Source organism: Neomonachus schauinslandi, chromosome 12 (assembly GCF_002201575.2).
Source record: "Neomonachus schauinslandi chromosome 12, ASM220157v2, whole genome shotgun sequence".
In the NCBI taxonomy this organism is placed as follows: domain Eukaryota; kingdom Metazoa; phylum Chordata; class Mammalia; order Carnivora; family Phocidae; genus Neomonachus; species Neomonachus schauinslandi.
In genome coordinates, this window is record NC_058414.1 from 15,233,853 (window position 1) to 15,258,040 (window position 24,188).

The window sequence follows — 24,188 nt, forward strand, 5'->3', positions numbered from 1 at the left end:
CCTCTAAACAATAATAAAGTGTTGCTTTAATTCTAAAAAGCTAGGAATTGTGAATAGGAAAAGATTCAAGGGTAATAAATGAAATGATATTTTTCCTCCAGGATTTTTCTTCATTCACACTAAAGTATAAAAATGTCATAGCATCTAAAGCAATAACCACAGTAATTTTTAATATTCACCAAACTTTGTGAACTTTCTATAAACTACTGATCTATAAAATGTACATACTTCTGCATAAAGTCGTGAGATTATTATCTCATTTGTTATTATACAGTAATAAGACTTTTTTCCAATTCTCATGGTAGGTTAGAGCTCCCCACACTTTCACTCAGAGTGAAAAAACTTCAAGGATAGGTGTGTTTGAAGCAAAAGCTAAAGGAAAAATGCAAGGGTGTTGTTCCCAAGGGGAATATACATTGAATTATTATAACATGGGTGTTTTGGTGAGTTCTTCCGGGATCTGATAGTTCTTTATACAAGGAACATAATAAAATAACACTGAGACAGATCTTACTGAAAAGGACTTTCATTAGTTCTAAAGCAAAACTTCCTCCCCCATCTTTGCCTCTGAGGGAAAAGGGCTGCCACTGCTTCCCCAATCCTGATTCATGTCCCCTCTTGGAGCCCATTCTGATTAGTCACTGGCAATGCCAACCCTATAGATTTATGTATATCTTTAGCTTGGGTTTGTAGGTGACTATACACTTTTCTTGTCTTTTCACTGTTTTTGTGTTCACTGTCAGCTTGTTCAAGCACCACTGATTTTACTCCCTTGTTTTTCAAGTGGAGACACCAAAATGAGAATCTCTCAGAATCGATTCTCCTTTACCTGAGCACCAGACAGAACATTGCACATACATTGCAAGCTGTCTGGGGTTTCCCTTGAGAAGGTCATTGTCCACTGGTACCAACTAAGAAAAGAAAAGCCCCTGAAATGAATCCCATATGGCTCAACCAATATTACCCGTAAGACTAGCCCAATTCTGGCTTAAACACAGATAAGAAAAACAACTGAGTCTTTTACCTGATAGTCAATAGGGTCCTCACGTCCCATGAAGCCCCCTGAATATTGTGCCTACTGGGATCTCACAGTATCACAGAATCAGAAGGGACCTGTAAGTAAATCTTCTCCATTAGTAACCCTCAACTCCTTTCTCACTTGAGCAACCACAGAAGACCCTTTCCTGCTCTTAATCACAGGTTCATAAGCTGTTGGCACAGGAAGGGCCCTTTGGACATTCATAGCCTGATGCCCACACAGTAAATGGGATATGGGAACCCAGCGATGGCAAATGTCTTGTCCAAAGCTAGTTAACCACAGAAGTAGGGCTACACATGCATTTCTGAAGATCACAGAATAACTTCCAAGAGGCTTCTTCTTTCAACATTTCAGAGAAATGGATTGTGTTTTCAAATTCTGGGTTAAATAGGAATCTATTACCTCATGGAAGATAGATTTCTACAAGTTTATTCCTCATTCCAGGAATAATATGTCATTACACAAATTATTTTCTCATTTTGCATTGTGTGGTAAAGAATCATTTTTCCAAATCATTAAAGTAGCTGATTACAAAATGAAGAACATTGTTCACATTTCTCAAGTATATTTCTGTTGGCATATTTGCATTTTAGGTTACTGAAGAGTTTCCTCCTTTAGAAATACAATCCCAAATTACTAACGGAACAGGTCTGCTGTTTGTGAGAACCCTAGGGCTTTTCCTTTGATGCACACTCTGAGCAATTTCACACAATTGAACACCTGGATATCAAAACCTCTTAATTCACTGAATACTTTTCTTGGTAATGTAGATAAGTAGTTGGTTGATCAGTTAATCCCAATCTCTCTCTCTCTCTCTCTTTTTTTGTTCTTACTGTTTTTGTTTTCTATCAGCAATTTTCAGTGATTATTGCCTCTTTGGAAAACAGACATTTGCGTCAACTAATCTGAGAAAAACTTATAAAATATCAGATATCATGAAGCTTATATTCAAGGATTTCCAACGGAACCCAGAAGATCAAATTGCCAGTACAATGTTTCTACCTGCTGGTCCAGCCATGAAGCTCAGGAGAAAGCTGATGTTTTTGTAGAACCTCTGACCAGTGTGATAACGTCTGGATCATGATGTTTGCACAAGGAACTAAACTCATAGTAACTCCCCCAGGTAAGTAACTTTGTTTTGTTTAAACCTTGTGAATGAAAACCTGACAGATGTTTTTTAGGAAAAACAATGTAGGATCACCTCAGCATATGGACAGCAATTTTGCAGTTACTGGTCACTGTATATGGAAAGAAAACTACTTTGCAAATCGTTTATTTACTTCCCTGGTTGCAAGCAGATTGTAATTCTACTTTTAGAAAATACACACACACTAAGATATATTCAGGACTGAAGTTAAAATTATTTTGAGAACTGTGTCTACAAACCATTGGTGTGAGTTATTGGTTCAACATGCTTTTCTTGTAGACAGTCTCTTACATGAGAAACACTTGATTAAGTACCTCTAATATTAATAAGGCTCCTTTCTTAATGAGTAGTGTTTCTTTCTCTAATAACTTTTGAAATTTATATGATTGCTTTTGTGTCATCTTTAAGAGAAGTGCAAAAATATTAACTTACAGTAAATGACTATAGAACATCAATAATCCCACTTATTCTTATTACTGTAGCATCTTAGAGGGGAGGTTGAGACTAGTCAAAATTTGTGTATTGTTAGTGTTGTGATATTGCCTAGAGATGGTCCAGTTTGATGGATTTGTGAGCTAATTAAACCACTTCAGCTCCAGACCCCATAAAAAAAGAATCTGTATGGCTTTAAATTTTTGTTTGGTCATTTATTAAATGTCATTTATTAAAGACAGTTTCTGTGCTCGATGTTACAGATAAAAAGGTGAACAAGACACAGTCTCAACACTCAAAAAGCTTCTAGTCTAGACAACTATTCTGGATTGTGGTCATTGGACCCCCTATTTTTTGACTTGTGGATGCCAGGGATACAGAACATCTTGGATTCATGATCTCTTTTGTTTTCTTAATTTATGTAACAGCTATTGCTTATAAAATCCATATATTTTGTTTGGTGGAAGAATTTGATAAAATGACCTGAAACCATTCCAGGAAAGAGAATAATAATATTAGCTAAGATTTATTGAGGTCCAAATACCATGTTTACTAGTTCCAGTGTATTATCTTATTTCTCAACAGCCCTATACAGAAAACCCTCTTATTCCATATCACAGATAAGGAAACTGAGGCTTGGAGAAGTTCAGTTATTTGCATAAATTTACATGGCTAGTTACTATGGTGAAGAGTGGGATCCAACAGAGTTTGTCCATTCCAAAATGCATGGTCTAGCCATTATGTGATACTAGAAACATTAGGCCATATTTTCATATTCTGATACTTACTCTTCTGTAGCCTGACTTTCTAAGTAGACACATTAGCTGAATGCTTTATTAGTAGTAGCTCATAATTTGTATGACTCCTCATGTGGAAAACAATGCTTCTGCTTCTAATCATGGCACTAAAATTGCCTCTCTTCCCCCGAGACATCAATTAAGTCATGCTGAATATGCACTTAATAAATTTTCAAAATGTGATTCTTGGGGAATTTCTATTAAATGACAAGTCCTTTGACACCATTGAATTCAACTTTTTTTCTGTATTGGCACCAAATTTGCTGGAAATATGGAAGCTGGCAGAAGAATGGGAGCAGTTGTACTACATGCAGGACTCAGCTGCAGAACTCAGAGCTGCCTTTGCACTCCGGCTGGGACAGCTGCAGGGAGAGCAAACCAAGCAGGATCCTCTGATGGGCAGCTCAGGATTGTAACTCAATACCCTGGAACCTGTTAGGGTAATTTCAAGTTCAGAGAGGCAGTCTTTCTGTAATAAATATGTTACAAGATCAGCATTAAGATTTCAGACTCTGTAACAACTCATCTGTTCTAGTATCAGTGGGAAATGGATTCTGGAAAGAACTTACTTTGCAGTCAAACCAGATATCCACCCCTTAATATATAGAAATAAAAAAATAATTGTAAAAACAGTGAACACTCATATATTATATACTCAAATATATTATTTCTATTTTGTTCCTCTCTGAAAATTAAAGATACAATAACTGTAAGTTACACTCTAATAAAGAAGTGACATCAGAAGAAAACCTTTAAAGCTGGAGACTAAAAATTTCAGGAAAATGGTGAGAAAAGGTAAAATCATAGTCTCCAACACTTGTGAGTGAAATGAGAAAGGCAGAACCAAGCTGACCAGGCAGAGAGGGGTGAGTTCATATCCATACTTTTTTAAAAAATATATTTATTTATTATTTATTTGAGAGAGAGAGTGAGCAGGGGGAGGGGCAGAGGAAGAGGGAGAGAGAGAGAGAGAGAGGATCTGAAGCAGACCCCCCCACTGAGCAAGGAGCCTGACCCAGGGCTTGATTTCAGGACCCTGAGATTATGATCTGAGTTGAAATCAATAGTTAGACACTTAAATGACTGAGCCACCCAGGTGCCCCAGTTCATACCTGTTCTTGACTATGTTCATGTCTAATGTGATTTTGCTTGAGCTTCATCTTTGTTTAATGTTACCATGGTCAATTTTTCTATGTTTATATAAATACTGGGAAAAATATAGGCACAATTTTAAAAGAGATACCAAAGGAGTTTTTTGTAAAAGCTTTTTACACAGTGGATTATTTGGCTGGAGCAGAATCAAAGTGTTTGGTCCTGGCACACAGCTCAGGGTTACAGGTAAATTTTCTCTACATTCTTCCGTGTAGGGTAGGGAGGGGAGGCAGATAATGCAGGAGCTGCAGGCTAGGTGCTGGTGCTGGCTCAGAATTCTAGGATTTGGTCACAGTTTGGTCACAAGTAGCAGCAGGATCTTTGGAGAGGTTGGTGACTCCGCCCTAGTCCTTTAGCTAACTAGCTAAAGCAACTGCGGGTCCCTAAGAAGTGTAGATGTTAGGTCCATTTGAGATTTCTGTGTTGAAAGTTTTGTAAAGAAGTTTCTATATCTTATTTATTTGATTCCAAAAATAATGGAAAAGAATGAACAAAAAGTTGCTAAACTTTCATTTGGTCAGAGGATGATTAATATCAAGTATCAAAATATTTAACCATGCAACATATTCAAGAATGTCATAAGGTAGGGGTTATTTTTCACCTAAATTCAGTCTGGTAAATTTGTTCATTCTTCATTAGCCTTAAAGATGAAATTTTGCCTGAATGAGGGAGACTATCTCATAGGGATGTTTCTAGCATAAAAGGTCTTGTCAAATAAAAAAATTTATTTTAAGATTTTACTTATTTATTTGAGAGAAAGAGAGGGAGCATGAGCTGGGAGAGGGGCAGAAGGAGAGGGAAAGGGAGAAGCAGACTCCCTGCTTAGCATGGAGCCCCATGCAGGGCGATCCCAGGACACTGAGATCATGACCTGAGCAGAATTCAGATGCTTAACCAACTGAACCACCAAGGTGCCTTCAAATAAAAGTTTTGAAAGAATTTTCACAAAGGTGATAAAACATTGAAAAAATTAAAGAAATGACATATTTAGTTTTCCTTAGTGGTTGTGATCATAGGCACAAATGTATCATAAACTGAAAAGCAAATTTCTGGTCCTCTTTTTTCCAACTGACTACATGATCAATGCAAATTCTAGGAATCAAGTTTAATAATGGTGACATAGACATAATTCATGAGTTCCTGAAAATAATTTTTTTAGGAGAGTGTGGTGCAGAAAAAAAATATGGACTGTGAACTGGATCTATCATTTTCTGTATAATCATCTGTTAGCAAATAAATTTTGATTCACTTGTTATTGCTTTTTTAAAATTATGAAAATGATATATGCTCATTATAGAAAAATTAGAAAAGAAAAAATTAAAATATTATAGTGACACTTGTTACTGTTAACATCTTGGATTTCCATCCATTCATATTATCAATGTAACAACAATCTCAAGTGAATGGTGCTAGGAGTATATGAAATTAAATATGGAAATAGCTATCATAAAAATTGGGACATGGTCAGTGATAAAGAATGTCTATCCTCCAGAATTCAAATGACCACCTACTGGATATCTTTATGAAATCAGGAGTACAGAAAAATATATTAATAATTACCATCTAGTCTACAGATCAGTTTAGAACCAATGGTCTAATTTGTGGAATACTTCAATTTCTAAGACTCATTGTCACTTGATTCTAAAAATGATGAGAATGTAATAAGCATTGTCTCAAGTATTGTTAGCCTGAATATAAGGTGATCTCTCATGTTTCAGTGGAAATATCCAGATGTAAAGGAAAAAGGAAGGAGGTTTTGCAACTTGAATATGTAAATTTATAATAATATGGATAAAACTCAAATATTCACTTCTAAATTTAATATCTTAATTAAATTATACCTACATAGTTAAAAATTATATCAATACAAATATCAGTTGAGAAATACTGCTTTTTCTGCCCTCAATTTCATTACAAAATTTTGTTCAAACACTTCACATGCATCTAAAACATCCACTTCAGAGCAAATTTCTGAGTCGTCTCAGGGTCTGAGTGTCTGTTTTGAGATCCCCTTATGATGATGTCACTGGATAGTTTATCTGAAGAGAAAATTACCCTCTTAAAAAATTTTTTAAAAAGCATTTTTTATTGGGGCGCCTGGGTGGCTCATTTGGTTAAGCAACTGCCTTCGGCTCAGGTCATGATCCTGGAGTCCCGGGATCGAGTCCCGCATCGGGCTCCCTCTGACCCTCCTCCCTCTCATGCTGTCTCTCATTCTCGCTCTCAAATAAATAAAAAATCTTTATAAAAAAAAGCATTTTTTATTTACTCTGGTATTCTATATTTTGCAATGTAAGCATAACATGTAGAGACTTTTGTTCCAGGTAATATTTACCAAATCCATATTAAATTTCTTTGCTGTCTTTTACCAGCTCTACCTCTAAAACTAACACTGAGTTTATTTCAGGCTGATATCTTGTCCAAGTAATATTGTTTGATCAAAGTAAAGCATTAAAAGAGCCTCTTTTAATATGAGAGGCTGAAACATAAGGCAACCCCTGTTTTGTGAGGGATAATGTTGGGAACGAAAGCTTCACCTTATGCTCTGGCATTTCAATGTGTTTGAATTCTACATGTTTTGTGTCTGTATCTCAGAGCAGGATTTGCAAACATCTCCCATTTTTCATGTCATCTTTGAGTTAGACCTTACCAAACTATCAAGTTCTGGGGCAGAAAAAGAAACAAGCTCTAATGCACAAACTATTTCTCACTTAGTTATATTACTTATTTCCAAAATCTATTTGAGAAGGCTTAAAATAAAACACACAAGTAGAATTAGGCCATGAAATAAAAATAGAAGATCAAAAGCACTAAGGAAAGCAGAAGAAAAAGGCCTGTGATTATCTATCAAGAAACACAGGGTCAGATTTTATGTTCAAAGCAAAGGTAGGGGAAAAATGCGATGAAGTACACTAAATTTTCAAATTTGTTATGCTTTTCCCACCATAAAATGAGAAAAGGACTTCAGTGCATGAGTCCTTTAGGAGGAATGTGAAGTGAAAGAGTGGGCATTACCTTCCACTTCCACTTTATAAAATGGAAGAAATGGTCTTTAAACAAGCACATTTCATGCTCCCACTGCATCATTACTGTGGGCACCATGACACTTAATGTCATTCACAGATGGTGACCTCCGGCAGACGTGGTCAGACACCAACAAGCTCGGCCTTCATGCTCACATTTATTAGAAAAAAGTTTAAACTTTTTAAATACAGTTAGTACTTTAAATAAAGTTAGAAATGCCATAAATTTGAAATTCACATTCAAATATGAAATAGCTCTATTTATTTAGTAAAAGAAAAATAACAGAAAAATAGAGAACAATTAAATCAACACCAATAGGCAGGTTTGAAATATCACATTTGCATTGAAAATGTAGCTGACATTTGGGAAATTTATATAGAATTCACACTGCTGCATCTTAATAAAATATAAATAACTCTGACAATTTAATTTTGTAATTATTCCAATGAATGTATATAAATGTGTTGGACAGGCTTATTTACTTTGGAATATGCTTTCAACTTCATGCATCATAAAAATGATTTTGGCCATAATAACTGCTGTTAATGTTTAAAAAAAATGTTGAAGAAAAAACCGTATAATTACCCAAAATATAGGCACTAACTATATGTAATCAAGTACACTATTTTAATGCTCAGTTAATATTCCATTGAGAAAATTGTGGAAGTTCAAGATTCATTTTATCCTGAAAAGAATAAAACAAGAATTTAGCAAAAGAAAAGGGACAGGAAATAAAACAGTGTGTTACTTTCTAGAAATTTTTCAAATTCATCATTTGATTTTCAGTTTTTTGACTATAATGAATCAGAAGTGTTCCTATAAAAAAAATACAGTTTCTAAGATGTAAATTAGATTCCTTAATATATTGACTAGAGACTAAAATTATGTAAATAACATATAAAATGGAAAAATTAATCTTGTTTATCTAACATGCTTTTTAAATTAAAAACAAAGTATATGGTTGGAAAAATATACAGTGTCTTACTATTACAATCAGTAAAATATTATTTGCACTACAAGCAAGATATATAAGCCTTTTTAAAAGATTTATTTATTTGAGAGAGAGAGAGAAAGAGACAGAACACAGGGAGGGGGAGGGGCTGAAGGAGAGGGAGAAGCAGACACCCTGCTGAGCATGGAGCCTGACATGGGGCTCAATTTAGGGACTCCAGGATCATGACCTGAGCTGAAGGCAGATGCTTAACCAACTGAGCCACCCTGGTGCCCCCAAGGTGTATACTTAAAATAAGTTTATCATGACCTAATTCTATTTATATCATGAATAGGAACTAATTGCTTGCTTACTGATTTAGTATAAAAATCAGGAGCTTTGCTACACAGGTAAAAATTCTCAAGAATTTTTTCCTAAAAAAGAAAGAGAGAGAGAAAGTATTACGAACCACCCCCCAAAAAAGAATTTTTTGCCCTTTCTTCTCAAATGAGAAATCCAATTCCTCTTTTCTTAAGAAATTGCCCATTGAATTAGTAAACTAACTCCAAACTAACCCAAAGAGAATATCAGAAAAGCACTTGCATTTCATTTGGAAATCAATTTTAAAGGGTCCTAACATTTATAATGTCAATCATTAACAATAAATGCATAATCAAGTAACATACCCATGTCAAGTGACATGCTCTTTAAAACTATGCTGTTTTGTTATATGTCTTGATGTTATGACTGCAAGAAATTCTGGAACCATAACTTCTTTTTTAAAATTTAAATTCAATTAGCCAACATACAGTATATCATTAGTGAAGCTATAACTTTTTATACTTCAACAGTTATATATACATTTTATTCAGCAGGTGAAATCACAGATATTGTGGTGTTCTGAAACTGTTTAGCAGCTGTCTAGGGCAGATTCAACTTTAAAGGGAGACTCTGAGAATCAAAATATGGTGTCTTCTTAATCATATCTAAACAACAAATGAAATTCCAATATAAAATGTGCTTTCAGTGAACACTTTCCTAAGCAAAACAAAATTCTGGTAAGTGTGTTACTTGATAAAGCTAATACAAAAGCATTTCTGAAAATAGTAAGTTTTTAAATACAGTTCTGGAAATACTGACACTTTGCTTCTAAATTCAAGGCATTGTAAATACTTGGGAGGTACAGTTTTAAACATTGCCCTACTCAAAATCCTGGAATGGTTCAGATGTGAGATTGAGATGTTTTGTAAAATCAGGAATTAAGTAGGAGACCTCCATTACTTCAGAAGTGGGTTTGGGTTACATATTTGAAGATTTAAAGGTCAGCTTGATAGATTGTCAAGTACGCATTACAGTAGATTCCCATTCAAAATGTGTGTATTGTTTCAAAAAATCTCACATTTTAATCCAGACTCCTCCACTTAATAGTTGTGACTTTGAGCAAGTTATATGACTTCTTGTACCTGTTTTCCCACTGAAAATAAGGACAATCAGTCCCTCATAACCCACTATGGATGAAAAGCCTGTGATAAGCACTAATTCTATGGCAAAGTTCCTTATTTTACTGTGTTAGGTGGTTCCAAACCATACAGTGTTTGTGTTTCTCTAATAATGTTTTTAATTGCTATTCCATTTTCCCCCACAGATAGAAACCTTGATGCAAACATTGCTCCCAAGCCCACAATTTTTTTTCCTTCAACTGCTGAGAGAGAACTCCATAAGGCTGGAACATATCTTTGTCTTCTTGAGAATTTTTTCCCTGATGTTATCAAGATAGATTGGAAAGAAAAAGATAGCAAAACAATTCTGAAATCGCAGCAGGGAGACACCATGAAGACTAATGACACATACATGAAATTCAGCTGGCTGACCGTGACTGGAGCGTCAATGGATAAAGAACACAAATGTATTGTCAAACACGAGCGGAATAAAGGAGGGGTTGATCAAGAGATTCTATTTTCTTCCCACATAAAAGGTATGTACACGTATATATATTCCAGTACTCTTTTCGTCAAAGGAAATACCCCACCTTTTCTGTTAAATATTATTGAAAAGAAACAAATAGAAGTCTTTCTAAACGTTATTACCTTTAATGGTAGTATAAATGTCCTGCTATTTCCCCATAGAATTGAAAGAGAATGGGCTTTGGAACATACATCCAAAATATGAAGGTCACAGTAATGTTTTTTTAGGGTCATTGTATGGATTAAATGAAACAATACACATGAAAGCACCTAGCAACCTCACATACCATAATTGCTCAAAAGAGAGTCCACTTTTGATGATCTTACTTGATCAGGAAATAAGAACAATTATATACCTTTCAGGAATGTTCTACTCAGCAGCCAGAGTCCTTCTCATTTCAGTACTGCTCTACTCAAAGTACAACCCTGGCCTGGCTGTGGTCTAGTAAACTCTAGATTCAGAAGTCAAGTCCTGGCATTAACATCACAGACCAAGACCCCAGAGGGCCCGTGAGAAGGAACCAGTCTGTACTTTCCCTGTGGTTCACAAGCCCTGGGGAAGCAGCGGGAAACCAACACTTAACAAAACATGCAAAGACCTTTGCAGTGTACCACTCTGAATTGCTGAAGTAAATCTTTATCCTCTCGGATCCTTAGTGTTTCCAATGATCAAATTTAGAGTAAAACACTGACTTAACCTTTCCTTTCTCCTGGAGTGTGATGAAGAGAAAGTGCAATAATGTCAGTGAAAATGCTTGTTTCTGAAAACATGAGATGGATACATTTATTCATCTGTTTATTGTATTCATGTATATCCTTCCCTAAAATAACTGAAGTAAGATTAAAAACAGTCCAATTTTTTTTTTCTACAGCTAAGAAACAGAGAGGAGGCAAATGAGCTAAGCATAAGTTTAATGTAACCACTGGGCTGAAGTTCTTTCGGTATTAATTTTTATAGTGATCAAAGTAAAACTATACTATAGTACGTTCCATGGTGATAATTATCAAAAAGGGAGAAGTTCTTCCTTATGGTGTGTTTTACCTGGGAATTAAATTCTGAAAGGAATGTCTCCCAAGGTCTTCTCATAGCAACAAAGCTAGTGAGGGCATTTCTGTTAATGCCTTTCTACAACAAATTTCTAACGCTAATGCTTGTAAGTTTTTTGTTTGTTGTTTTTGTTTTTGATGAAATATATAGAACATGGAAGCACAAAACAAATAAGTGATTTTGAAAAGAGATAAAACTAATCTGGTCCAAGTTTTCAACCAACACTGGTTAAGAAAGTGAAACTAGGATATACACACAGATTTAATTTGAAAAATTGTTACCTTAATGTTTAAACCTCAATCAATAATGGTGATAAGAGATTTTTATTTCTCTTTTAATGAGCAAAGCCACTGTATGGAAAAGAAAGAGACTTTTTTTTTTTTTTAAGATTTTATTTGACAGAGAGAGACAGCGAGAGAGGGAACACAAGCAGGGGAGTGGGAGAGGGAGAAGCAGGCTTCTCACAGAGCAGGGAGCCCGATGCGGGGCTCGATCCCAGGACTCTGGGATCATGACCTGAGCCGAAGGCAGACGCTCAACGACTGACCCACCCAGACGCCCCGAAAGAGACTTTTAAGACACTTAAAAAACAGTTCTTGAGGATATTTTAACATCTAAACATGATTATATAAACATTTTTGTTCTTGGGATTTACCCCAAAGCCTATAGCTCAGATTCATTTTTTTTTCATGAAACCAACTTTAATTATGTTATGTTAATCACCATACATTACATCATTAGTTTTTGATGTAGTGTTCCATGATTCCTTGTTTGCATATAACACCCAGTGTTCCATTCAGTACGTGCCCTCTTTAATACCCATCACCAGGCTAACCCATCCCCCCACCCTCCTCTCCTCTAGAACTCTCAGGTTGTTTCTCAGAGTCCATCGTCTCTCATGGTTCGTCTCCCCCTCAGATTCATTTTTTAAGAGCATACCAAAATAAGATTGTGTGGAGTGAATAATTTGTATAACAGAACCATATCTATACGGACAAAGACACATCAAGGAGAGAAATGATAAACCAAAACATTTTGGGACTCTCTTCCTCCATCCAACAGTCGATGATCTTTTTTTTTTTTTATGTTCAGTTAGCCAACATTTAGTACATCATTAGTTTTTGATGTAGTATTCAATGATTCATTAGTTGCATACAACACCCAGTGCTCATCACAACACGTGTCCTCCTTAATACCCATCACCCAGCTACTCCAACCCCCCTCTCCTCTGAAACCCTCAATTTGTTTCCCAGAGTCCAGAGTCTTTCACAGTTTGTCTCCCTCTCTGATCTCTACAAGCAAATAATCTTGTCAATGATCTTTTTAAGGAATTTTGTCTTTGTATGCATATTGGGTTTTTGTTTTTGTTTTTGTGGGGTTTTTTTTACACTGTAGAGAAATACAACCCTCATCTCATTTTTATATATTCAGAAAACTATGATTATCACTTGTCCAATCTTTCTATCCCTGGAAAGAAGCACACTGAAATGCTGAGCTTCTATAATAAAAAGGTCATTTCCTAAGAGTAATTAAGATAGGGGAAGAGATGATACCTGAGAGTCCACTATGGTGGAGTTATGTGCGATTTCTATGGATTGTTTTACAAGGTACTTTCTACATGCTCTAGCTCATTTAAACCCCCATAATAGTCCTTTGAGTGCTGGCTCTGCCAACCACTGGTATGTCTCCCAGCAAGTTACTTAGACTCTCTAAATCTTATTTCTTCATGACTAACATGAATACAGCTCACGTCAGTGTCACCAGGGAATCAGACGATCTAATACATGTGAACCTTTCACATAGTGCCTGGCACAGTAATAATCACTCAATAGGTATTGGCTTTCATTAGTATTGTTCTCATGTCCACAAACACCACCACTCCAGAAAATCGTGTGCAAGAGTTGGGGATATTGGGAACATGTGTGCTTTGGAAAGGTGGGACCTCTTTCTATTGCTTAGATGGGGAATTTACCTATTCCAGACTCCTTCCAAAATTTAAGATTCTGCTGTGCATTCTAGGGTTGGATGAATTCATTTTGGTAGCAACCCTCCCTTCATGTCAGCAGTGGGTGCTGAGGACTGTACAGCAGCCAATGTTCCTGGTTATTTTTCCATTCAGCAAGTATTTATAGAACACCTACTGTGTGGCAGGCTCTGTGCTAGGAGCTATGAGCACAGAAGGAAAACAAGATAGTCTTAGATATTACCCTCCAGTGGTGAGAAAAGAAGAAAAAAAATGTATCATTCATGAACTTCAACATCTTCATGTGCAGAAATAAAATACATGAATTGATCTACTGAATTACACAAACTCAGAACAATCAGTTCTGGAATTGTGGTGCTCGTATTACTAATGGTTCTCTCCTTCTGTTGACAAAATTTCTCTACCAGTTGATCGATTGATCAATCTATCAATCCATCCACAACACAGACACATGTCAAATAATGGATATGAAGAACTGAATAATACTTGCTCTCATTTCTTTTAGAGCTCACTGCTATTAAGTCTACAAAAGCTTCTCTGAAAGATGAAAATGGTAAGATTTTGTCTACGTTTGCCTTTATGTTATGCTATAGCATTTTTTCCTCCTGATCACCTTAACTTTTGAAATTCCGTGGCTTCAGGGAGAAACCTCAGGATGGCTGTATCTTGCAAAATAGACTGAGTGATATTTAAGTCAATCCATCATTTCTCAGGAGTCATCTTCACACAGTAAATGCTGGTTTGGGTGTGAGAGGACTATAAATTTGGGGTGCAGTGATGTGCTCTGAATTCTTTCAACAATGGACTCCATTCACTTCTGTGGCCTTTGTTTCTACTGACTGAGGAAAACATGGTATCAAGTTGCTTTTAGATATCTTTAAGTCTTTGTTCTTGTTGGTGATTAATAACATGAACTGACACTGAGAGATTCTCATACAGAAGGCGTTGTGCTGCACTGTGAGTGCATTTTGTTTAATTCCCTTAATACTCCCCATTTTAATACTCACTGCCCATTTGACACATGAGGGCAATGAACTAAAATTAATTAAGTCCCTTGCACTGTGCCACACAGTGAGATCTGGGGCTTCAACCCAGACCTGAATTAACAATTCGTACACTTTACTCCGTTTTTATTCTTTCTCTAAATCCCAAAGCCAAGGCCCTGAGACAGGTGCACACATGAGTGCAGGGTTTCAAATGCCACAGACTGAATATTAACCCCAGTCTTTTAATTATTAACTACATGAATATGGGTACAGCAGTTACATTTTCTGAGCCAACCAGGAATAACATGAATAACGCCTCACTCAGTTATAGAAGACATAATGTCATATATGTGGAATATCTAGCATAGGGTATCTCATTTAGCTGACACATTGTAAGTACTGGTTTCTGGTCCTTTCTCCCAACATATATATCAAGAAACTACAAGGAGCATTGACTCTAACCCTGCTGATCTGCCCTCCATGTCCAATCTCAAGGAGCCTCTGGACCTTAGCTAACATATTACCTGACCAAGGGAGGTGTTATGAGCACAGCACCATTCGAGGTCCTTTTCCACAGCAAGGGCTAATGATTCTTGAGTTCTGACTCTTACAAGATAAACACATAAAAGAAATTTCCAGGGGCACCTTGGTAGCTCGGTCAGTTAAGCATCTGCCTTTGGCTCAGGGCATGATCCCAGGGTCCTGGAATCCAGCCCCATGTCAGGCTCGCTGCTCAGTTAGGAGCTTGCTTCTCTCTCTCCCTCCCCTGTTCCCCCTGCCTGTGCTCTCTGGCTCTTTCTCTCTCTCTGTCAAAAAAATAAATAAATAAATAATAAAATCTTTAAAAAAAAAAAAAGAAATTTCCAGATGAACAGACAGCCTAGTGGTTCATTGAATAGCCAGTCCTGCCCACCATCGTTTTCATTAATTATTTCTTGACATCATATATTTCCTACAAAACCTCAAAGGATAAAAAATGCAATTATCATATAACATCATAGCTACAATGAAGGTATTCAGGAAAGACAAGGGAGTGAGTTTGACCTCCTAAAGTTGCAGAGAATTTGGATTCGCCCCTTTCTTCCACTTTATTTTATTATTTTTTCAAGTTTTTATTTAAATTTCAGTTATTTAACATAAGGGTAATATTAATTTCAGGTGTACAATATAATGATTTAACACTTCCATACATTACCCAGTGCTCATCACAACTAATGCCCTCTTTACTAAAACCTCCCACCCACCCTACCTTGAGCACAACCAAATTTCCATTGATCGTACCCTTGATAGGAATCTCAGTAATACACAAGGTGTAGTGGCTAAGATGCTTCTAAATCAGCAATTCACCTTTATATTTATGCTTAACTCTTTGTTATTGGGAGTATTTATTACACGTGGAGGTACAGAAATACAGAGTAGGTAGGAATGTGTTCTAGAACATTATGTTGCTAGCATTAAAATCTTGCTGGTGGTACTTACTAACTGTATGACATCAGGCAGATCAATTCTCTGTGCTCAATTTATTTGTGAAATGACAATGAAAATAATAATCTCCTAGGTTACTGAAAAATTAAGTAAGATTAAAGCTTTGCACACAAACCTCTCAAATTAAGTCTGCCATTTAGTTAGTGGTTAAAGCATATTAGCAATTATTATTACTTAGAGACATGGTGGGGGTGAGGAAATGGTAAAAGCTATTTTTCACCACTGTTTTTTTCAGGTTGACTCATTCATTTAAGATATAACCTTACTTTTTAACAATTTGGAATGTTCTTAGTGAATCTCTGATGTTGTTGACTCACGTGACCTGCAAGCTGGATTCTGAGTGATTTGGTGGTAGTGGTAGTGGTGCTGGTGGTGTAGATGCTTACCGTTGGGTTGTGTTGTTGGTGGAGTGTCACTTCAACCTAGGTCATCAGAAATGTATAATGTGACCCCTCTCCCATTAGTAAGTCCTAGCCCTTCAAAAGAACAGAAGGTAAAACTAATAAATGACTTCTTTTAGACACCCTGCAGCTGCAGCTCATGAGCACCTCTGCCTACTACACCTACCTCCTCCTCTTCCTGAAGAACCTGATTTACTCCACCATCATTGCCTTCTGTTTGCTTGGGAGACCAGCATTCTGTGGCAATGGGAAGAGTTCCTAACACATGGTGGCACCCAGGGTCCACTCGTCTTCATTGGCTATTGTCGCCTAAAACATCATCTGAGAATATAGCAGGGCTTTCTGGGTTTGGGTTATTTCAGTTCACATGTGTCTCTTTCTATTGTGTCATTATTGCAGAATGGTTTTACAAACCATTGGACAAGCAGAAAAGTTCAATCTGCAGCAAGAACAAATTCTGCCATGACTCAGGGGTGGGGCCAGGGGGCCATCCACAGGGGCTTCAGCACTGTTCTCTCCTTAATGTCTACCAGCTCCTCAGAGCCACCCCTGCCTGAGTTTAGCCAACGCACAGCTTCCAGGTGTATCTCCTGGGGCTCTTTAACCAGATAATTGCTTCGAAACCTTTTATTTTACACATCTGGAAGCTGCAATCTTTGCTACCTGAATTTTGTACTGCTTTCATAATAGGCACAATAAAAACAATCAAAAGTCTACTTTGGCCTCTGCATACCTTCATTTGGCGCAATCTAACTGAGAGTCCAAGTAAGGGACAGCATGACAACTAAGCCTTTAAATTCAGTACTGGTTGTAATATTGGTCAATTCCACATTTCAAATCTTTCCCTGAGATAGTCCTTATGATGCCTTCTTTGGGGCACTGGTGCCAAGGGGGCCACAGCCACTGAAGGTGCCCAGGTTATTTCTCCTTCAGAGGAAAGGAGATTCAGACTCATTTGGTTTAAGATATTCTGGTGGCGACAGTATAACATGTCGCATGACTGGCTGGTGTGCTCAGACCCATGTTTCCTGATCTCACAATAACCCCATGAGAGCCCCACTAACACTGGAAAAGTAGAGTGGTGGAGGGGTTAAGTGCTTGAACTCTGAACCCCAAGTACTTGGGTTTAAGTCTTGAGTCTATAGCTATTTGAAATATCTGTGCCATAATTTTCTCCTTTGTAAAATGAAGATATGGTGTGCCCATCTCCTGGAGTTGTGTGGATGAAATGGGTTAATTTTGCTGGGTACATGCCAGTCCTCAACAGCATTAGCATCTACTGTTGGCAGCTCTACTTTAGAAATAATAGCTGACACACCTGCTTGCACACACTCACACTCTTATGGTATGCACTAAGATTTATATGCAATACCATAGAACCATTTACAACAGTCTCAAATTAAATCAAATGCCCAATAAGAAGCTAAAAAATAAAATAAAACAAATGATGTTGTATGATGGACTAGGATGCATCTACACAAAAATGTAGATTGTTGAAGAAATGGAAAATTAATCAGAAAAGTGTTTTTGAGGTGGCTGCTGGCTGACTCAGTCTAAGGAACGAGGGACTTTTGATCTTGGGGTTGTAAGTTGAAGCCCCACATTGGGTGTAGAGATTACATAGATAAAAACTTTTAAAAAAAGAAAGTGTTGCTGAAGAAATATGCACAGCAAGACCCTACTAAAATTGTTATACATTCACATGGTTCCAATATTTAAACTCTCTAAAAATTGAACTACAAAATCTTACTCCAACAACTGTCTCTACTTGCACACAACTTATAGGTCACACTTTTGTTTCTTGCCCATCCTTCCAATTTTTATTTAGGCAAATATGAACTTAGATATAAAAAAAATAAATACATATAGATCTAATTTTCTTCCTTCTAACACATAGGTAGTAATGACATACATTATTCTGCACCTCTCACATATCCTTGTGCTCTTTTTATGTCAATATAAAAGAACACTTAGCTGCAGAGTATTTCATTGGTGACTGTATGCTTTATAAGATCAGTTCCCTGTGATAAACCAGTGGATTATTTCCAATCTTTTACTATCATAAAATATACTGAAATTATAATATTGTTTTATGTCACTTTGGACATATGTACTGGTCATTTTGACAGGTATTGCCAACTTACCCCAATAGAGAGCATCATTGTACACTTCTTCCATGATGTAGGTGAGTGTCAGGAAAGTGCTGTCAAACATCACGATTTTCATAATGTGACAGGTGAAAAATAGTATCTCATTATGATCTTAATTTGCTTTTCTCTGATGAGGATAATCATCTTTTCATACATTGAGTCCATTTTTATTTCTTTTTTTGTGCAGTATCTGTCCAGTCTTTTGAGCATGATTTCTACAAGTAATAACACTAACAAGTATGACACTCATTTATATGTGTGTGTATATTTCTACAAACATAAGTATAAAACAAAATGTTCAATGCATGGTTGGTGTGTGAAGAAATAAATGATTGTTTATTTTTCTCCTTTACAAATTAATCTTTAAAAGTAAAAATTTTTATATATTAGAATAAAACAATGTCTCATTTAAAATTGGGAAGGATTTTTTGTTTATTTACAATCAACTTCAGTTTCTGTGAAACATTCTGTTGGAAACTAAGTAGAGGTTCCCATGTGGAAACAACCTAAGACCCATCAGATACAAGAAAATGGAAATTTAATTTCGTTTACTCCTTGATTCTCAAGAATGTGATCAGACTTCCTTAGGACAAATTTCTGAGCTTCTACTGAGAGATCTGGACCTGTTACTGCATGTGGAAAGCACAGAGGCACAGAGGAGAACTAGCAAAAGACCTAAAGCTGTGTGGGCTGAATCCCTGCTGGGGCTCCTAGGCAGTGTCTCCTGTGGCTTCCAACTCCTTAGCACCTTCCTTCCCCAACTGGACCTGGGCTGCCTGGACTGGGAGGTGCAGAAAGGGGGAAGGTGGTGGTGCAGGAGACAGTGTGGGGGGCAGGAGGGCGCTGGTGTGGTGATGGTGCTTTACTTTCTCAGGCTCGTTTTGTCAACGTGCTCTGTCAAATGTGGTTGATTTGTGGGAAATGCTTGAAGTCAAACCGGCCCCTGCTGGTTGGGGCTGTGCAAGCGGTGGCTCGGGTGTTGGAAGATGAAATAAGGACAGTTAAACCACAGCTGACTTTGCTCACTTCCAGAGGGCCACAGCTAATGGAAAGGACATATCCATCTGCGCATGCTCCTGCTGTCAAACATACTGTGAGGCTGTGGGTGAGGGGTCCCCCTATTTTATACCAAGTTCATTCCAGCACCTGCTACATGAGTGGGGATCGTATGACCAGGACTGTTGAGACGCTGCTCCCTCAGTCCACTCTGATGACACTGCTCTGAAGGAAACAGCACGCAGACTTCTTGTAGCACTAGGTGATCCCCGACATTCCACCAGGATCTGCATTTTTGCATGGCAGGTGATTTACTGAGGCTCTGACTTTCCGTCTCATTTTGTCAGTGTGGACAGGGTGACACGAGATTTGCGCCCATGAAGCTATTAGCACAGGTAGACTAGAGACATCACAATAGCAGGTGCTTCTTCCCTCACAAGAACACAGACATAGAAGGAGCAAGATGGCGGAGGAGTAGGAGACCTAAATTTCCTCTGGTCTCAGGAATTCAGCTAGATAGGGATCAAACCATTCTGAACACCTACAAACTCAACAGGAGATCGAAGAAAAGAGTAGCAGCAACTCTCTGAACAGAAAAGTGACCACTTTCTGGAAGGTAGGACGTGCAGAGAAGTGAATCCGAGGCGATATTCTGGAGGATAGACGGCGGGGAGGGGCCTCCGTTGGCCGCTTCTGGCAAGTGATAGAGCAGCGGAGCACAAAACCGGAACTTTTAAAAGTCTGCTCCACTGAGGGACATTGCTCCAGTGGCTAAGCTGGGCAGGGGGGGACCCTCGTGGGACAGTGTGGTCTCAGGACCCTTGGGGTCACAGAAAGACCGGAGGTGCCTGAGTGCGGCAGAGCTCCCAGGTATCCGAGCAGGGAAGCCGGCTGCAGAGACAGAGCAGAGGAGCGGGCTCTCAGCTCGGGGTTGCCATAAACCATGATCCCCGGCACAGTTGGGCCACTGCTCCTCCAGCAGGGACCCAACAAGCGGCAGATCCAGGGAGACTCACCTTCCTTCCCTGGGAGGAGAGGTGCGGAGCACACCGCAGGGATCTGCTGGGTTTGGAGACTCCACCCGGGGTCAGGTGCCAGAGATAGAAACGCGCGGTCACAGGCCGGGTGAGCACGGAGGGCGGCCAGAGACTGGGGAGACAGGAGAGACTGCTTTTCTCTGGGGGCTCACTGAGGAGCGGGGCCCCGAGTTCTCAGCTCCTCTGGGGTGGAGATTGGAAGGCTGCGATTTTCACTCTCATCCTCCAAAGCTGGACGGAAAGCTTGCAGGGAACAAAAGCTCTGGAGAGCAAACCCAAGCAGATTACTTAGCCTGACTGGAAAGGGCGGGGCAATTCCGCCTCTGGCAAAGACATTTGGGAACCACAGCAACAGGCCCCTCCCCCAGAAGATCAGAGAGAACAGCCAGCCAAGACCAAGTTTACCGATCAATGAGAATGGGAGAACGCCAGGGCTAGGGGAATACTGCACATAGAATCCATGGCTTTTCCCCCATGATTCTTTAGACTGTCAAAGTTAATTTTTTTCTTTTAACTTTCTTTTTCTTTTTTTTTTTGAATTTTTCTTTTTCCCTTTTTCAACCAACATCTTATCAATCCCTTTTTAAAAAAAACTTTTTTATTTTTCATTTTTAGAGTCATATTCTATCCCTTCATAATAGTTAACCTTATTTTTGGTATACATATATATATATAAGTTGTTCTCTCTCTTTTTTTTTTAAAGATTTTATTTATTTATTCATGAGAGACAGAGAGAAACAGAGGGAGAAGCAGGCTCCCAAGGAGCGGGAAGCCCGATGCGGGACTCGATCCCAGGACCCTGGGATCATGACCTGAGCTGAAGGCAGACGCTTAACCATCTGAGCCACCCAGGCGCCCTAAGTTGTTCTCTCTTTAAAATTTTGGGATACAGTTTCTTCAAACACACCAAAATATACCCTATATCTCTAGTGTATGGCCTTGTTCTAGTCTCCTGCCTGATCACATTCTCTTCCCTTTTTTTTTTTTAAATCCTCTTCTTTCTTTTATCAACCAACTTCTCATCTTATCAATTCCTTTTATAAAATCTTTTATAATTTTCATCTTTACAGTCATATTCCACCCCTTCATCGTATTAACCCTTATTTTTGCACATATATAAGTTTTTCTTTCTTTAAAATTTTGGGAGGCACTTTCTTCTAACAGACCAAAATACACCCCAAATCTAGTGTGTGACACTGATCTATCTACCATCCTGATCATATTTGATCATATTCTGGTTTTTTTTGTTTTGTTCTGTTTTTGTTTGTTTTTATCTTTATCTTTTTTCTTTCTTTTTCTTTTTTCTCTCTTTCCCTTTCTTTTCCCACTGCTTCAGGTCCTTTCTGATTTGTTTAGAGTATACTTTCTGGGGACGTTCTTACCCTGTTAGCATTTTGTTCTCTCATTCATCTATTCTCCTCTGGACAAAATGACAAGACGGAAAAAATCACCTCAAAAAAAAGAACAAGAGGTAGTACCGATGCCAGGGACCTACTCAATACGGACATTAGTACGATGTCGGATCTAGAGTTCAGAATCATCACTTTAAAGATACTAGCTGGGCTTGAAAAAAACATGGAAGTTATTAGAGAAACCCTTTCTGAAGAAGTAAAAGAACTAAAATCTAACCAAGTCGAAATCAAAAAGGCTATTAATGAGGTGCAATCAAATATGGGGGCACTAACTGCTAAGATAAATGAGGCAGAAGAGAGAATCAGTGAGATAGAAGACCAAATGATGGAAAATAAAGAAGCTGAGAAAAAGAGAGATAAACAACTACTGGATCACGAGGGCAGAATTCGAGAGATAAGCGATACCATAAGATGAAACAACATTAGAATAATTGGGATCCCAGAAGAAGAAGAAAGAGAGAGAGGGGGAGAAGGTATATTGGAGCAAATTATAGCAGAGAACTTCCCTAATTTGGGGAAGGAAACAGGCATCAAAATCCAGGAGGCACAGAGAACCCCCCTCAAAATCAATAAAAATAGGTCAACACACAGACATCTAATAGTAAAACTTACAAGTCTCAGAGACAAAGAGAAAATCCTGAAAGCAGCTCAGGACAAGAGATCTGTAACCTACAATAGTAGAAAGATTGGCAACAGACCTATCCACAGAGACCTGGCAGGCCAGAAAGGACTGGCAGGATCTATTCAGAGCACTAAATGAGAAAAATATGCAGCCAAGAATACTCTATCCAGCTAGGCTGTCATTGAAAATAGAAGGAGAGAGAAAAAGCTTCCAGGACAAATGAAAACTAAAGGAATCTGTGAACACGAAACCAGTGCTACAAGAAATATTGAAAGGGGTCCTCTAAGCAAAGAGAGAGCCTAAAAGTAACATAGACCAGAAAGGAACACAGAAAATATACAGTAACAGTCACCTTACAGGCAATACAATGGCACTAAATTCCTATCTTTCAATAGTTACCCTGAATGTAAATGGGCTAAATGCCCCAATCAAAAGACACAGGCTATCAGATTGGATAAAAAAACAAGACCCATCGATATGCTGTCTGAGACTCATTGTGGACCCAAAAACACCCCCAGATTGAAAGTAAAGAGGTGGAAAACCATTTACCATGCTAATGGACACCAAAAAAAAGCTGGGGTAGCAATCCCTATATCAGACAAATTGGATTTTAAACCAAAGACTGTAATAAGAGATGAAGAAGGACACTATTTCCTACTTAAAGGGTCTATCCAACAAGAAGATCTAACAATTATAAATATCTATGCCCCTAACATGGGAGCAGCCAATTATATAAGGCAATTAATAACAAAAGCAAAGAAACACATCGACAACAATATAATAATAGTGGGGGACTTTAATAGCCCCCTCACTGAAATGGACAGATCATCTAGCAAAAGATCGACAAGGAAATAAAGACTTTAAATGACACACTGGACCAAATGGACTTCACAGATATATTCAGAACATTCCATCCCAAAGCAACAGAATACACATTCTTCTCTAGTGCCCATGGAACATTCTCCAGAATGGATCATATCCTAGGTCACAAATCAGCTCTCAACTGGTCCCAAAAGATTGGAATCATTCCCTGCCTATTTTCAGACCAGAGTGCTTTTAAACTGGAACTCAACCACAAGAGGAAAGTCAGAAAGAACTCAAATACATGGAGGCTAAAAAGCATCCTACTGAAGAATGAATGGGTCAACCAGGAAATTAAAGAAGAATTAAAAAAATTCATGGAAACAAGTGAAAATGAAAACACAACTGTTCAAAATCTTTGGGATGCAGCAAAGGCGGTCCTAAGAGGAACATATATAGCAATACAAGCCTTTCTCAAGAAACAAGAAAGGTCTCAAATATACAACCTAACCCTACACCTAAAGGATCTGGAGAAAGAATAGCAAATAAAGCAAAAACCCAGCAGGAGAAGAGAAATAATAAAGATCAGAGCAGAAATCAATGAAATAGAAACCAAAAGACCAGTAGAACAGATCAATGAAACTAGGAGCTGGTTCTTTGAAAGAATTCACAAGATTGATAAAACCCTGGCCAGACTTATCAAAAAGAAAAGAGAAAGGGCCCAAATCAACAAAATCATGAATGAAAGAGGAGAGATCACAACCAACACCAAAGAAATAG

At 37.9% G+C, this 24,188-nt stretch overlaps 1 gene segment (V, D, J or C); it reads left to right on the forward strand.

Annotated features, from left to right (window-relative positions):
• The window catches only part of LOC110574271, a 29,688-nt gene extending 13,036 nt beyond the window's left edge, over window positions 1-16,652 (forward strand). The window contains 4 exon segments of the C gene segment in view: window positions 2,102-2,162; window positions 10,168-10,497; window positions 14,024-14,071; window positions 16,510-16,652. Coding sequence covers window positions 2,102-2,162; window positions 10,168-10,497; window positions 14,024-14,071; window positions 16,510-16,652 — 582 coding nt within the window.
• Window positions 16,653-24,188: the final 7,536 nt, after the last annotated feature.